The sequence below is a fragment of the Xenopus laevis genome, chromosome 4L (genome assembly GCF_017654675.1).
Source record: "Xenopus laevis strain J_2021 chromosome 4L, Xenopus_laevis_v10.1, whole genome shotgun sequence".
Lineage (NCBI taxonomy): Eukaryota > Metazoa > Chordata > Amphibia > Anura > Pipidae > Xenopus > Xenopus laevis.
The window spans coordinates 75,802,566-75,820,762 of NC_054377.1; the positions used below are offsets into that span (position 1 = coordinate 75,802,566).

At 36.8% G+C, this 18,197-nt stretch overlaps 1 protein-coding gene across 3 annotated transcripts in view; it reads left to right on the forward strand.

Annotated features, from left to right (window-relative positions):
- Nucleotides 1-18,197, forward strand: part of slc44a5.L (solute carrier family 44 member 5 L homeolog) — an 82,430-nt gene that overhangs the window by 38,544 nt on the left and 25,689 nt on the right. For all 3 annotated transcript variants that reach the window (XM_041590345.1, XM_041590343.1, XM_041590344.1), the window contains exons 2-8: nt 557-605; nt 9,118-9,191; nt 10,151-10,235; nt 11,690-11,774; nt 11,901-12,026; nt 13,075-13,135; nt 14,461-14,584. In XM_041590345.1, coding sequence (XP_041446279.1) covers nt 557-605; nt 9,118-9,191; nt 10,151-10,235; nt 11,690-11,774; nt 11,901-12,026; nt 13,075-13,135; nt 14,461-14,584 — 604 coding nt within the window. The remainder of the gene's footprint in view (nt 1-556; nt 606-9,117; nt 9,192-10,150; nt 10,236-11,689; nt 11,775-11,900; nt 12,027-13,074; nt 13,136-14,460; nt 14,585-18,197) is intronic.

The window sequence follows — 18,197 nt, forward strand, 5'->3', positions numbered from 1 at the left end:
ACTGACCCACATCCCAAAGCTAGAAAGAGGCAGAAAAGGACAGCAAATAATTTAAAAAAAACTCTAAAAAATAAATAATGGAGACTAATTGCAACATTGCTAATAGGACATTCTATAACATTGTTAAAGTTAACTTAAAGGTGAACCACCCCTTTATAGTCATATGATTAATTTCAGCTAAACATTTAGGATTCCGAATTCTTTTAGTTAACTATCCAACTGAATTCCTATTTTGCTGTTTCCCCATTCATGTAGGGCACTGATTCCCAAATTAATGCCATATCAAATATATAAGCTGAGGTGTAACTTATACCACTTTTATACCAAAAATGAAGGCACGCCATTGAAAACAGTACTTGAATACTAGAAGTAATCTTACAAAACAATTTGTTCATGAAACAAAAAGAAATTGTCTGTGCAAGAATTCCTGGAACTTATAACACCGAATGTCGCGAATTATTTGAGCAATTTGTTGACTATGATGGATGTTTTTTTACATTGCTTTATATAAAACTATTTTAACTGAGTATGTAACAATGGTGTGTCTTTGTTTCAGGTGAACCAAGAAAGTTTGACCCAAAGTTTAAAGGACCCATTGGGAAAAGGTAATTCTTTTTGTTTTTTAACCAATTAAATTTCCCATAGAACTGTAAAACCAAGTTTATTCGTTCTAGATAATCTAGCATATAGTTTTCTATATATGGTTGGAAGATGCAAATATAGGTATGGGATCTATTATCCAGAAAACCGTTATCCAAAAAGTTCCAAATTACAGAATGGCCATGTCCCATAGACTTCATTTTATCCAAATAATCCTACCTTTTTCTGTAATAATAAAACAGTAGCTTGTACATGCAAAGTTCAAAAAAGCAGATAGCACCCAGTTTTGCACCTGCCTTCCAGTTTGTAAATAACCCCTTATATGTGCCCTTTATGAATGTGTGCTATTAAATGGGAAGGGAGCTAGTCTGCTTTTGGAACACTCATACAAATGCATAATTCTCAGATACAATAGCTTAATGTATCTCAGGCAAGGTGCCAAAGGAAGTGGAAATCAAGAAGAGTGGATTAAGTTCTAGAGGAGCATTGCTTTTGTAGGCTAGTTAGTTCACACAGTTCTGTCTGACCTTGTGCAAGTCATGTCTTCTCTGTAGAGCATGTTTGCTAATTAACAAATATATTCCATTTTGGACATAATTGTACATTTATATATTCTGATTGCATTTGCATATTAATTCACGTAAGATTGCCCATATGTGCATTATATCATGCATTCATTTAGTAATTTGCACATCTGAATTGTCTGATTATGACATGCAGTTCTTTAAAAGTCTAATTATTAATGTGGAACCTAGTCTTTAGTGCCTAGGCATTGCACAAAAAAATAAAGTGGCGTGAAACAGGAAAGGCACCCAGACTACATATAACTGTATCCTGCAGTCATGGTATAAAATGTGATGGTATAGAACTGCTGAATCTTGTATAAACCCTTTATTAGTGAAGGCTATTTCACATGGGTATTTGTCAGGACTTTAATTCAAATGCTTGTTGAATGTCAAAACACATTTATTGTATGTATGTGTCATTTTTATTCGCAATTAAGTGCATTTTTGTGATTTCTGTGTGCATTTCTTGTTAATAATTTGAACACGTCAAATATGTAAAAATAGACAGAGTTGTTTTTTGGCTTTTTTTTTTATAAAAGGCAATGAATAAATCCAGACTGCACTAAAATGCATGATGTAAATCCAAGTGGGTACAAGTTGAATGAAATGGCATATTTATCTTATGCATTAAATGTGCTCAGATTGAGCAAATACACACATATGCACGTAGGAGTAACCTTGTGTAGGAGCCCTAAGTGTGAAAGAAGACAGTTTAAGTATATACTGCAAACCAGGTGATAGGGGTATGTGAACGGTACTGTATTTGGCAAGCAAATATGCTTTGGTGAATCATATTAGATTCTGACCGCTTTCCTAGTGACATGCATTTGTTCCAAAACAACTATCAAGCTGTCTAATGAGCATTGTTTGCCAGAACGGGGGATTTTGCATTCCATATAACAGATGCCATAATATAAGTGAATCAGGAAGAATTCCAAAAATGTCTTTATTGGAATATGTTTTCCATTGTAGCTTTTATACCACACATTTCTTACTGCAAATACAAACTCTCTCTTGTCCTTCCCTATTATAAATATAGATATGGACTGGAACTTGTATAATATATATATATACATATATATATATAATACACAAAAGCCATGAATATCTTGTAAATTATATCCTTATAAACGGTGAGTAGTGATGTCATCAGTTATAAACGGTGAGTAGTGATGTAATTTCTGTGACATGACTCACTAAAATTTGTGTATTATAATTAATAAAGTACCCCCAGTTGTAAAATATGAGGATATTATAAGTTACCTCGGAGTTCCATGACCTGTATAAAAACACTCGGCCTTCGGCCTCGTGTTTTTATATGGTCATGAAACTCCTCGGTAACTTATAATATCCTTATATTTTACAAGAGGGGGTACTTTATTCACTATATATATATATATATATATATATATATATATATATATATATATATATATATATATATTCAGATTGTCTTCCATCTTCTTTTTAAATTTACTTCTTATTTGACCTGCCTAAAAGGTCACTATAATGCCTTTTTAATTTTCCCTGTAAATTTTCCAGTGGAAATATTGGCAATATACTTGTTCATTGATTATACAAACTAGAGTTGCCATCTTTTATGGCTGGAGAGTCCAGGCAGTGGGCAGAAAGATGATTTTGTGTGCGGGGCAGAAAGCAGTTCATGATTATGTGTGGGTGGGGTTATAAAATGGCGATCGCAGATAGGCTGATTGTCTCATCATTCACTTCAAACCTTGTCCAGATTTGAAAACTTTCCAAAAACAGTGCTGTCCAAGTTAAAACCGGACAGGTGGCAACCATAATACAAACAGATATGATAAGGGAATTTTAGCTTACATTTACTGATTACAATTGTAAAAACTATGTGTATAGTGGTTCTTTAACAAGAAAAGTACCCCAGTGTTAAGAGAAACTGAACTTGGGATGATACAATTGTGTCTGTTTCAGTGCATTAAATGACTACAGAAGAAAGAAACACAAGATGAGAAAAGGAAAAGGCAAATTATATTCTGTAGTGCAAATGAAAAGTACATTTCTGGTTCTGAAGGAAATGTAAAAAATGTTGATCCACTTAAGTAAGATATTCTTGCAACATGTTATTTTGGCATAGCATTGATGTTTGAGGTGGCAATTACCTTTGCTCTTCATAAAAAAAATAACATTTCCCTCTGTCCTGAACATATCCTTTCAACCTTAATATAAAATTATACTTGTTTTTCAGACTAAATTACTTCTTTGCACAGTTTTGTATATTTAGGGATAGTTTGTATGAGTTTTCATTTGAATAACCTGTATTGAATGTCCCTTCCAGAAGAAAGATATTTATTTTCACATAATTCCTTAAAAGGTATCACAAAGTCCTTGTGAATGGGGTTGTTCAGTATTATCCCTTTTAATACCTTTAAAGCATGGTTATTTAAGATAAAAATACAAATAAGTACTATATAAAAAATGATGTAAACTGTAAGCTTACATCCCTTTGCCTAATTGGTGAAGGTCAAGAAACTGGAAATGTAGATTGGCCCTATTCAGTAATGAGTTGCTCTGGCAGTAGTTTATGCCAGCTGTACCATTTTAAGTTCAAAGGGCAATAAAACAAAATAAGGCATAATGAGAAGAAACAAGGGTGGCAGGCCCAGATTCGCAATCTTTAGATCCTGGCAAATGCCAGTGGGGCTGCTATAAGATGCCATCAACCGTCATTATGTAGTGGGCTGGTGGAGGGACTGTTTGGGCCTCTGTGTAATTGAAGTGCCTGGGTCTAGTTTGAATTCCAGTCCAGGCCTGAAGGGTGGGAATAGAATTGGTAGGAAATAAAATTTATCATTGCAATAGTGATGCGCCTCCTCTACCTATTTACACGCTAAAAGGTAAGTGCGGGCAGGGTGAGGGGGGCAACGCTGGCTATGTTGTCACAGGTAGTCCTGAGTGTTGCATTGCCTTGATTACTGCCTGCCCTATAGCAGACAGTAAGTAAAGGGCTGCCTTGCTTCCCCTAGATTCCTGGATGAGCTTTAAAAGATGTTACTTTGTGCTCTAGCACTTGCAGCTAGGGCTTTTGTAAATTGCCCCTATCATTATTATCATTTTGTAACAGGTCATTATTTGTGGTATTATGTATTAACAAAACACAACAATAATTTTCTACACATTTAAAATTTACACAGGTTTCTACCTTCTTCCTACTTCAAACATCTGTACTTTTGAATATCTAAATTAATTGTTAAAATCAAAGATCATTTAGCTTTTGGGTCAAGTGTTAAGGGAGAAGGAATGTCGTTTACCACTTGGGGGTGCCAAATGTTAGGCACCCCAAGTGAATGTATTTACTTACCTGAAACTGAAACCCCAGGCCAGTGCTCCTATCAGCATAAAACTGCACCAACCCAAGGTTATTCCAGCGAACACCACAGAGTGCTTCTCTTCTGGCTTCTTCTTTCTTCAAATTTCCCGGGGTAGACGCATTCGCAGTAGAATAAAAAAGCCGACTTTTTAGTTAAAGTTTGGCTTTTCACTCTACTACGCATGCGCAGCCGCGAGAAGAAAGAAGAAGCCTAAAGAGGAGCCTAATTCCGGCCCAGTGCAGTTTTCTGCAGACCCGGGGTTTCAGGTAAGTCAATACAATTACTTGGGGGTGATACACATTTGGATACACATTTTAGCATAGGTATAAACATGTAAAAGCTACAATTACAAATATATCATTTTACAAGTGTTTATTCTATATAGTATGGAAAAATTATTTTGCGTGAAGTTACACCTAGGGTCACATTTCTTCAAAAATCACACATTTGGGGCTCCACGAGAGTCTGCTGCTTCGCTGTTTTCCTCTGTTGGTTCATGGCCAGCAAAGCAGACTGTTATGGGTGCTGCTTAACAAATTCTTCAGCTTAATTCAGAAGTAAATAAGCTGAACCCATTAATATGTTATTATCCTCATTTTTTGGCTGAAAACTCACTTTTGGCGCTAACTTAAAATTGGAGTATTTAGTAGCAAGTATTTCCTTAATTGGCATCATAAAACTTTCTAGATAAATTAGTGATATTCTCTCTCAACCTTTTCAAAGACCAAAAAAGAAATACGGCAGATTAAAGTCAACCATCTACCTGTATATAAAAGCTTTGGCAGAGTGGTTGTGGTGTTTATACAAATGGCCTGTAGATGTCACTGTGCTCATACGTATCCTGTGCATACTTTCTGGTAGCTTAAAAGTGAAAGCTTACTGTTGTGTAATGCCTGCATGACTCTGCTAATAAAGCACTGTTATACTCTACTCATCCTCGGCTACCCAAAACATAACAGTGGTGTTCATGAATAACCCTGCCACTCTTCTCATGGTTCTCTGATTTCTCTACTGAGTTGCTCTACTGAAGGGGTGCCCAAAAGGTAGATCGGGATCTACCGGTAGACCTTTAACTGGGGATCAGTAGATCTCAAGACAATGTCAACAAACAGCTTGTCTAAATCACCCTCCTATTCATGCTTTTCATTCATATATTTACTACGTTAAAAAAAAATTGGTAATGTAGCAATAAAAATTCTCTCATAAATCAATATAATATTTAAGTAATATTTTCCAGGGAACAGAATGCTAACATTGCTTTATGGATGTAGATCATAATGGGACTCTAAAGTAGACCACGCATTAGTAAAGTATGGGTAATCCTCCTCTACTGCAAAATCTAAAATGAAAACAACCTGAAGTTGCTAGTTAAGATTTTTTTTAATAATTGGCCTGCCTTTGCAACTCCTGCTGGAGAAGGACACATTTACTTATCATAAAGGTCAGCATAACCTATGTATGCTCTTCTGTTGATTCCTATATAGGATGGTCTCATGGTTACAAATTGTAACTAAAGATAAGTAACAGGTAGATGGGGGTGGGTACCCTAAAATCACAGTTATTCCTAATAGGTCACCTCAGATTTAGGTTATAAACAACTCCCTGCAACTACCAGTAGGGCGCTTCTTACATGCGACTCTTCCTCCTTAGGTGGGCCCTCGCTGTACTGTTGGAGAAAAGGTTAACCACGCTGATTTCTCACACAAAGCTTGATCTCTTAAATAGACCCAGTGGTTTTTTAAAACCACTTTATTGATGGATATTACAGAAATTCTCTTTGGGTGCTTACTTAGATAGTATACAATCTTAATCAGTAAATGCTTCAATCTCAAATCAGATACACCCAATCACAGTAATAGTGTTACTTCTTGGTGAACAATCCCCAGCACTAGGCAAAGCTCACAGAAGTTTATTACTCCAGGAATCTATTCATTCCCGAACCTCACCGCTTTAGTGCACATACTGGCAGCATTGATAGCTCAGGGTACTAAGCTGTATTAGCCTCTTCGTTGGAGTCTCTGACTGCTCTACCAACTACCCTGATCCTGCCTTTCACTCCTAGGGGCAAATTTACTAAAAAGCTAAGCGCTTTTTTTAGCAAAAAATCACCAAAATGACAATTAGCAGGGACACTGCCAATTTACAAAAATGTGAAGAACAATATTCGCTAGCGAGAAAGCTCAGCACTAGAGAAGTTTCGTGCCATTTTGCCAGGCAAATTTTCACTCAGACAAATCTGTTAATCTGCAAAGTTATCAAAATGTGAAAGTTTCTATTTGTTACCCTTTTCGCCAAAGTCTATTTCGCCAGGTTCTGGATGTCAGGGACATCATATCCTGTATTCCAAAAAAGAGACTATGGCATTTTTTTCATATTTTAATGTGGGATTATGTTTATGATTATTTTAAGTTGTAACTGTTAAATATATGTTATTTACATTTTTTTAACCATTTGAAGCTCACGCCACATTTGTTTTCGGGTGGGCTCATGTCTCGGACAATAGAGGATGTATTTTGTCTTTATTTTGCTTCCTTTGACATTTTTAATAATAAGTGCCCACTTCCAGCAATTTCAGCAACATAAGTAATAAATACATACATATTACCTGTATGTACCCGCCATATGCATGTGCAGTGAATCAGCAGAAAAAAAGATGGGGAGCTACAGGGGCATGACACAGAAGATGACACAGATCTTCATCACTGTTAAAGGGTTGTGGTTGCTTTGGGCTGGTACAGAAAACCCAAAACATAACGTGCAACATTTCTAGCCTACTACTTTAGTTAGGCTTTAGTTCTCCTATAAGAGCCCTCCTACAAATTAAAAGATACAGAATATGCTCAAAAGGTCTCAGGCTCAGTTTTGCAGTGTTATAAGACGTGTTCTTCTCCTAGAGTCCAGACATGACCTTCTTCTTTTACCCACATCTGCCCTTACATTCCACCAAGCTCTACTTGTGAACACCCTAAAACAAAGTCACACTGTAAAGATATGGGAACAGAAGCTATGTAAGTCTTAAAAGTTGCATTATGTCCCCCGCTGGCAAAATCCTTGCAAAAATCAATCCTTAGCCCCAGGACTTATGACCCCAACCATGTTGTTTTGTCAGTACACACATAGCAACTGAAGAAATAATTCACTAGTTAAATTAAAACTAAAAAATAATGCACATGTTTTTGTTTATAAACCCAGTAAGATTTAAGCAGGCTTTAATGAGATTACAAAATCAAAATTTAGTAACATACATTACATTTTCTTCGCTTATCTAATGGCATGTTTAACAAAGATATGATGCATGTGTGAGTTAAAGTGTTGGGAAATATTTAGGAATAAAACGGATGCCGTCAGCTCATGATAAAATCAAATAGCTTTCTTTCAAGTCGCTACAGATATCAGCTCAGTTGCAGGCTCTGGCTAGAGTCTAATCGTAGCTTGGCAGCTCTATATTTTGCACATTAGTTAATTTTTCTAGAGGTGGCATTGAAAAGGATATTTATATATAAATATTATTACTTTTTTGACTTTATCCATTTTAACCTTGGGGCTCAGTGAATATAATGTGTTTGTACACTGTGATATATCTTTATACAATTGAAATGCCAAATCTGAGCGTTGCAGATTTTCAGCCAAATCTGAATCTTACAAAATGAGCTGGGATTGCTACAAAACAAGATGGAAATCCTGTATCTCTACTATTAGGATTTAAAGGAAAGGGAAGCTTGAGCCTTGATGGGAGTGTGTGGCCGAAGGAACATCACCTGGCTGATGAGTGGAGACCCCAACAGTAGATAGGAGAAGATAGGCAGTAAAGATCTTAAGTGATCGAGCACTAGGTGCACAAGATAGTCAGGATATTTAGTAAGGGCAGCTGTGGCCCCATCAAGGAGGAAAGTGGAGTTAGTTTCCTACGGGCACTCCGTAAGTGAGGGAACCATTGACAGTTTAGGACTAGGAAGGAAGGACACCGAGGCTACAGGCCAGGATTTGGATAAAAAGGGCCTCACATGGAAGAGTGTAGGGGTATCACCCTGAAAGTATCGGGCCACTATTGGAGAGTGGGGGGATACGGGTGGAGTATATACCGGACCACTAGTCGGTTAGGTGGGATCCAATGTCCCAAGGAAGGTGTGCCTACTTAAAGAGAAACTGGAAAGAAGGAAATTGTGAAATTACATGTTTAAAGAAGAACAAATTCTGGTGTGTATGCGTGCCTGATATGAATAGCCTCTGGTGTGCCTGTAAATAAAAATCTTCTGTTCAATTTTTCCATCGAGTTCTGTGTGGTGAGTAACAGTTGGGTTTACTTCCCCTGTAAAATCTGGAAGCCCCTCCTACAAGCCACTTGGCTAGAGCATGGCACTGCCATCTTTCTTCATCTCCCAGACTTCTTTGCGCAGTAAACAAGGTTTTATCTGAATTGTTATACTACACCTGGAGATGAAGAAAGATGGCAGTGCCATGCTCCCCAGATATAGAAGAGGTGCACTGGCTAGGGACAGACATTTGTGCTCCGATGATTTAAGGCTTTCTTGTCATTTAATAAACAGCAGTTCTGTTAATCAGTTGTATTGTTTCTTTTTTCTTTTTGATATATTTATTTCTAGGCACTGTACGGACATCTTGTGTTGCATCATCTTTGTGGTGGTGATCCTTGGATACATTGCACTAGGTGTCGTAGGTAAGTAGTTATTGTATTGGTGTTGGAATTTTGGCTCAAGAATTTGAATGATGACATAGTGCTAAAAAGGAATAGTATTAGCCTCTAAGCAAATTATATTTTGTAAGTGCAAAGAAACAATACTGATTTTGTATGCAAATCTCTCCATTTAAAAGTAGATAACATTTTTGGAACTTAGTTTGTAGAGATATTGTTTGGAGATATTGGGGTTGGTTAGGGACTTTCCCTTGCCTGAAACTTCCTATTGATCCTCCCAGATTAAATTGTCTCTCTTGATATATGGGGCATAGTCATAGCGTATTTCATGCAATTGATGTGGTGTGAGACCCAGTACAGGGAGCTGCCAGTATTGAATAATCTGGTGCACATAATTCAGTATCTGGGACTATGCTGCAGAATAAATGAGGTATACAAATTGCTAAAGGTAAAGTAGTGTGTAAGGAGGTGAAATAAAGATTATTTGAATTGTAAATAGTTAGTTTCATTTCAGCCCGAAGGTTGGTCTTTAGGGTAATTCCCAAACAGGAGAGAATATAAGGAAGTACAGGGGTCCGGAACTACCTCTTTGGCCTAATAACATAAAATGCAAGATGGACTATAGAAACAAGACTAGGTGGAGGGGATGCACCTGATGTTACCTGATCTATGACTCTCTCCCCCCCCAGTCTCTTGACACTTTAACTCATTTTTACTGTCTCCAATAAAATTAGAGTAAATGCGCAGAAGCATTCAGTGACCTCAGTGGAGTGATGTGCACATACACAGGGAGTAACAAATGGCTATATATATTTAAATATATATAGGTGCACACCATTAACCAGGTTATAAACCAGGTGTCAGTAAATGATGCTTCAAGGCATTTAGTATCACATGGTAGGAGGGAGATGCGTTCTAAGGACTGGGAAGAAAATTGCTGAACTACATCGAGCTAATGTCTTTAACTATGGCTTTCTTTGTAGCGTGGATTCATGGTGACCCCAGGAAGATTGTCTACCCAACAGACAGCTATGGGCAGTTTTGTGGCCAAAAGGGTACACCTAATGAGTAAGTGCAATTTCCTCCCTACTTTCTCTGCTGCATAAAAATATGTTGCTTTTCAGATGTGTAATATACTGCCAGCTTTATTTTGTTAACTTATTTATTCTTTATCTGCTGTGTTTAAAACAATATTTTATGAAAACATTTAGAATATAACACAATATTTTATTAAAACGTTTAGAATTTAAAACAATATTTTATTAAAACATTTAGAATATAAAACAATATTTTATTAAAACATTTAGAATATAAATCCAACCATTAAGTAATGTCAGGATCTAATTTAAAGGGTCATATGCAATGCTAACCTGTACTGGAAAACCGCTGCTTTCAGTTGTTATTGGTCTCCACAGCAAATTCATTTTAGGGCCCCCAACATATGGAGATGTTTTTTTTTTTATCAATACTTCTTGAAATTGATCATTCATTAGGGTCTCACGGGACCCCCTATACCTCCTGGGCCCTCTTGCAGTTGTAGGGTGCTTCCTCTGTAGTTATGCCCCTGGCTACTTCTTCCATCCACCAGAGAAAAGAGCTTGGCAACACTTGGTGGGATGAGTGATGAGTATGCACTTGAGTATATACTCACTGGTGAAGCCACCTGCAAAGTCAACTAACCAGCAAACCATCAGCATAGCAAGCTTGAGAAAGAGCTGTTGTACCAGTGCAACAAAAGTTTAAAAAAAGAGATCAAAATATAAATTGTAAAAGTGCTGTAAAACACTGGGCATATTTACTGTAAATTCCCTAGAGGGTTTATGCATCCTAAGCAAAAAAATAAAGCGAGTTTATTCCACATAAATAATTTACATTTCTCTGTACTTTAAGTTACATTGTACATTAGTGTACACAAGACTTTCATCTGTTTTTGATGAAAAGGGATGCAAAAGTTTCCAGGTTTACAAAAGCTAAATTATGTTCAGATGCTACTAAAGCCGCTGAGCTGATACTTGTTTTAGTGCCACCTTGTGGAGAATTTATAATATATAGTGGTGGATAAGTAAACAACAGACATGAAAACATACCATTTCAAGAACAAGGGTTTTTGTTACAAATTTATGATCATAAATATTCCATGTCACCATACCAAATCAAAGTAAACTCCAAATGGTGGCCCTAACAATTTATTCATATTTTTCATGATTCCTGTTTGTTTTTATTTTTTGGGAGAAGTGCCTCCTTTGCAGTGCTTTCATTTTCCATATTGATCCTTCCCCTAATGTAGCTTTTAATACTGTAGCTTTTATAGGGGATAGATATTGCAATTCAACAACCACTTAAAGACCACCATTAAAAGGATGGGTGTGAGGGTCCTGCAACGGCATGGTAGTTTAACCGACCTTACTGCAGAGTTTTTTTAATGAAGAAACTGGCCTGGACAGTCACACTTACATATGGTACTGTGTTCCAAAAATATATCCGTTATATTTTAGTTGTTAACTATGTATATCTCTGTTCAGGAACAAGACAATTTTGATGTATTTTAACATTCTTCGATGTGCAAGTCCAGTTGTGCTTATAAACCTGCAGTGCCCTACAACACAAGTAAGAAAATTAAATATTTGTCCAAATACTTATACTAGGTATTATTATAATTATTACTGTAGATGTGTGTGTGTGTATATATATTTTTTTTTAATGTTGCTAAACTAATGATCATTTATCTTTTAGCTCTGTGTCTCAAAGTGCCCAGACAGATTTGCTACCTACCTTGACATGCAAGCCAACAGATTTAATAACAGCTATTGGGAATACTACAAGCAATTCTGCAAACCTGGTTTTGACAAGCCCCGAAAAGTAAGTGGATATAAAGTGCTAGTACAGGTATGGGATCTTTTATCTGGAAGCCTGTTATTCAGAAAGCTCAGAATTACATGATGTTAATAGTTTTGAATACATTGCAAATGCAAAAATATGTGCTATATGATATATATGCATGCTTCCCTATACCAGGGGCTCCTATGTCATGTATAGAGCTTACATGTACACATGATATAAACTTTCACACTTACCTTCTTTACATTTTACCATTCTTAAAGGAACAGTAACACCAAAAAATTTAAGTGTTTTAAAGTAATGAAAATATCATGTACTGTTGCCCTGCACTTGTAAAACTGATCTGTTTTTTTCAGAAACACTACTATAGTTCATATAAACAAGCTGCTGTGGAGCAATGGCGGAAATTGAAAAACGGCTATATGGCACAGGTTAACTAATGGATAATAGATAACACCAGATAACACCATTAGACAGACAGAGCTTATTTGCTATCTGCCGTGTAACCTGAGCCGTTTCTCCTTTGAATGGCTGCCCCCATTGTTACAAAGCAGCTTATTTATATAAACAATAGTAGTGTTTCTAAAGCTAACACGGCAGTTTTACCAGTGCAGGGCAACACTGCATTATATTTTCATTACTTTAAAACACTTTTATTTTTTGACGTTACTGTTCCTTTAAGTTTCCTTTTCTTTATCTCTCTACATGTTTTCCCCATATTCTTTTTATGCTTCCTTCTCTCACCTCTTCTATGTTCTCCCATTCATGACCTACTAATTTTGACCCTCTCATTTACAAACCTCTCTTCTCTGCTCTACATTTTGCTCATCTGCACCTCTTTTCTATCCTACTATATCTATTGGTAACCCCTTTAACTATTTCTCACTATGACCTCTAATCATAGTACTAGAGACCTGGTATGTATTTCAGTTTCTGTATTAAAATATATTATTTCTCATAAAATTATGTTAACTTGATTTTTACTCATTCAGACATAGTTATACTCTTTGCTATGCACAAGAACACTCACAAAGCTAAACCATGTATTTCATAATACCTGATTTTTCAGTCTATTACAGAAGTGTTGCGGGATGAAGATTGTCCCTCTATGATAATTCCAAGCAGACCATGTAAGTGGAAGTTTTTTTGAGTAATTCCAGGTAAAGTTGTTGTACTGTGTTAGCCAGTCACAGGGCAAAAAAATAACAAAACGTGGTATAAAGTTGATACCTAGGGGCACATTTACAAAGCTCGAGTGAAGGATTCGAATTAAAAAAACTTCGAATTTCGAAGTGTTTTTTTGGCTACTTCGACCATCGAATGGGCTACTTCGACCTTCGACTACGACTTCGACTACGAATCGAACGATTCGAACTAAAAATCGTTCGACTATTCGACCATTCGATAATCGAAGTACTGTCTCTTTAAGAAAAACTTCGACCCCCTAGTTCGGCAGCTAAAAGCTACCGAACTCAATGTTAGCCTATGGGGAAGGTCCCCATAGGCTTGCCTGCGTTTTTTTGATCGAAGGATATTCCTTCGATCGTTGGATTAAAATCCTTCGAATCGTTCGATTCGAAGGATTTAATCGAACTAATAATCCTTCGATCGTTCGATCGCAGGATTTGCGCTAAATCGTTCGACTTCGATATTCGAAGTTGAACGATTTTTGTTCCTAGTCGAATATCGAGGGTTAATTAACCCTCGATATTCGACTCTTAGTAAATCTGCCCCCTATTGTATAACCAAGATAATCATAGCAAGATTTCAGAACATTTTAGTTCCCTTTTCAAGCTGAATATATATAAATATTATTGAAATCTATTGGGAAATTTGGAAGTGAATTAGGAGAAAAATAACATTCCTCCAATTAAATCTGGCCCAGTATGAAAAACTGTAGCCTCAACTCTTCATAAATAATGCAGACCCTATGGAATGTCCTGTATAGTTTTCTATCTCTACAGATTTGTCCCTGCTCTTTAAAGTTCCACATATAACCTAAATTGGCTGTCCACACCACTAGTGATATCATATCATGCTTCATGTGCTACTGGGAAGCAATATTTGGCTGGATTCCGTTATGTTTTGGGTAGCCGAGGATGAGGAGAGTATAACAGTGCTTTATTAGCAGGCTCTCATGCAGCCATTACACAACAGTAACTTTCACTTTTAAGCTGTCAGGAAGTATGCACAGTATAAGTTTGGGCACAGTGACATCTACTGGCCATTTGTATCAACACCACAGCTTCTAATGAACAATTAAAGTAATAAGTTTTTTGAGGCCCTAATGAAACATGTGGCAAGTGAAAATAAGCAGAAGAAGAAGAGAAAAATAAATATGCATTTGACAGTTAATATTTCCAAATGGAAAGTAAAAAATATGGTGTTGTGGTCTTTTAAATGCTATTTAATTATATTTAACATGTGTATACTCCTTTCTTAATTGTCCCTATAGTTCTTCAGAGGTGCTTCCCAGATTTTTCCACTAGAAATGGTGTGTTAACAGTTGCAAACAAAACAGAATTCAAAGATGCGATGGGACAATTGAGAAATGTAACAGATCTACGAGCAGCTGCCAAGTAAGCCATATCTTCTTTACATGTTTATTTTCTAAATTATGGAGTTACATACCTTTAAAGAACTGTTCAGTGTAAAAATAAAAACTGTGTAAATACATAGGCTGTGCAAAATAAAAAATGTTTCTAATATAGTCAGTTGGCCAAAAATGTAATGTATAAAGACTGGAGTGACTGAATGTCTGACATAATAGCCAGAACATTACTTCCTGCTTTTCAGCTCTCTTGGTTTCCAGGCAGTAACCAATCAGTGACTTGAGGGGGGCCACATGGGCCATAATTGTTGCTTTAGAATCTGAGCTGCATGTTAAAGATAATTTGCAAACTCACTGAACAGTTATGTCCCATGTGGCCTCGCTTCAAGTTGCTGACTAACTCAGAGTTAGAGAGCTGAAAAGCAGGAGTTTGCAGTTTTACACTGTTCCTTTAATATATGAATCACCTCAAAATTCAGGGCTGATTTGTGAAAGCTGCAGACCTATAATGTTATCCCACTCAATTTATCTGTAAACTGAATACATTAATCACATACTGTAATTCTCCCATTTGATACCCTTATGGTATTTTTTTCTATACAATATTCCACAAAGCTGCTATTTCTTTTGTCACATAGGCGCCTTTTCAGTAATAGATAGTAATTATGTCAAAAACAACCAAACTCCCCATCATTAACTATAAAGCTCCCTTCAAAAATGCCCCATGTTAGACTTTAACCCCTATATGTAATATAAGACACTAAGTTTGCCCGGGAGCAGTAATCCATAGCAATCAATAAGATGTTTGCATTTAAACAGGTTACCAGTAAATGCTATCTGCTGATTGCTATGAGTTACTGCCCCTGGGCAAATTTTGTGCCTTTTATTACATAATCCCATAAACTTTTTTCTAGAGCAGCTCCCTACCTGTGGCGTTACAATACAACAACAGGAGGTTTCAGATCTTCTCTTAAAACTCACCTCTTCCTTCAAGCCTGCAAACTATTTATCAGTGGCAGTTTAGTCACAAAATACTTACAATAACTAAATAACCCTTCATACATCACATCTTGCTAATCCGGTATCTCCTCACTAAGAGTCATGAACTTTATATTTCTCCAAAATAAAGTTTCCCTTACAGCTACATACTTTCTGTTAGTCTCACTTATCCTCATCTGTGTAGATTGTTGCAGACAGAGCAGTTATTACATCTACTAGTTTGTCTTAGCGTTGCCACCTTTTGCTAACTCCGGGCAGGGGGTGGGCCAACGATGTTGAGGAGCGTGTGTTGACATTCTAAAGGTGACATCAAGGGCAGGGCTATGACATGGTGATCGGCGATTGGCCAGCCCTTTTAAAATCTGGACTGTCTTGAGTCAAAACCGGACAGTTGGCAACTCTAGTTTGTCTGTGTATCCAATGTTATGTACCCTTGTGTACAGTGCTGTGGAAAATGTTACTTCTAAGAAGCTTCTAAGGAATGTCATGATATTGTTGTTAGGACCATTATAGATCCACCTCACAGTTTCAGTCAGCTGATGCTTGGTGCTTGTGATCTTTACATTATGGCGCAGTACAGTTTTATCACCTGCAGTGAGTAGTATGGTAGTGGCAGCTCTTCTGTAAAGATTGGCTTTGTGATACTGTCTGAAAAGTAATATGCTGCATTATGTATATTTTAAATTAATATTGAGTTTTAAAGTTACCTGAGATGCAACTGTCTTTTCTATTTTCTGCCATCTTCTTCAGTTAGCTCAGTCAATTAGAGTTTTTGCCTCTTAAAACAAGTCTTCCACCTCTTGTAAATAGTATCAAAACCGTAGGCATTATTTTATACAGCTTTTTACATGATAAAAAGGTCCTTAGATGTATGCATGACTCCCCATACTGGTTCAGGGTGCAATTATTTGAAAAATATTGTTATTTCCCCCCTGTCTGGATTGTGGGCTCTGTTAGCCTGCACCTCTGGTGGTGGAAAATTTTTATGTGATAGGTGCCCTTAAGAGAAATGCTATGTGTAGCATGTGACTTTCACAGGGACCCCATGTGTTGAAATCAGCACCCTAAAAAAAAACATGCGCTATTTGCATCGTAGTATGAAAGTGCTCACCTTATTAGAGGCCACCAAATATTTTATCTCTTACAGCAGTTTAAGACCATTATATGATATCAATAAATGTATTCCTATTTTATCTTTTGCTTTGGGCTTATGCTGTGTATTCACCTTTTCCTTTACTTTGACCACAACATTTATTTATATTTTTTTAGCCATGTAACTACCATTCAGCACGGAACTAAAAGGTTAAAACCAAATGTTTTTATTCTTATAAATTGCGTTCTTCTATGGCACCTGTTCAGCTGGAACAAAGCAATACTTAGAACAATTAATATGGCAAAATGTCAGGAGATATTATTATACATAATATGCTCTAGTGGAAGAAAATCATTAAATTCAACATGATAAATCATGTATAAAATAATATTTTGCATGGACATTTTCATGGTTTGAATAGATGGAACCAGATTAATTTAGCTTGCAAGAATGGCTTATAGCCATGTTTTTGTCCATTTTTTATGATAACCATAGCAGTTCTTTATGTCATAGTTTAGGGCACTTTAAGATTGCTGTGTTCTGCAGCTGAATATATAGGATTGCATGCAGCATGCCACTCCACAAATGATTGCTATATTTCATGTTGGAATAGTATTTCAGTTAGTATTTAACTTACAAGCTATTATATGATGCATTGCACCCTGCAGAGGAAATACATCAAGGACTAATGGTGCTCTGCAATGCACTGGCTTATCTGCATGGCTGTGCTGTTTAACCTTTCCGTGTGCCAGGGTATCCCAATGGCACTATGTTAGCTTAAAACGCTATGCAATAAAGAAAGCCAAAGCAAAATAATGTAAACTGTAATAGTAACCTATTGTACATCAAAGGAGTGGAGGAAGAAGTACTTGACATCTACTAACACTTCCATCTTTGTTTTTATGTCATCTTGGCCAAACTGCTTGAGCATCATGGTATGTCATAGTGGTCTGGATAATGCCAAAGAATCCACAGAACTTGGAACATGGTGCAAAATATCAGTACAGATTGTGTCACAATTACAATAATGAGTAAGGGCACCTTAAAGGACATGTAAAGCCTACATTTTTCTACCATCTATGTAAGTTGGGCATATCTTTCCCACCCAAGCCACAACATTTTCCTAAAACAAATAGCAGCTTTCCCCCGCCGGCCATTTTCCCTCTGACACATCATCAGCAACATTGGCATCTGCAAACTGGCCATGTATGCTGTAAAGTTCATGCAGTGCAAAATGCAGGTTTACATAGGCACAACATAAAAAAGTTCAGCTGGGGTTATGGTTAAGCTGAGCTCAGGAGAGGGGGTTAGGAAAAAAATAGGATCAGACAGCTAGAGTTTCTATGGGAACCAGCAATGCTATCTCTTCGTTGGCTGTTAGACTGGAAGGTGTGTTTAGTAATCTGAGCTTAGAAGAACTGAGCAAGATCATTAACCAACATCCAAAGCAAATTCCTGAGGGAGGGGCAGAGTGGTTTAGAGCTGGAGAAAGAATTAGGGCAGGGATAGGGAACCTGCGGCTCTAGAGCCGCATGCAGCTCTTCATCCT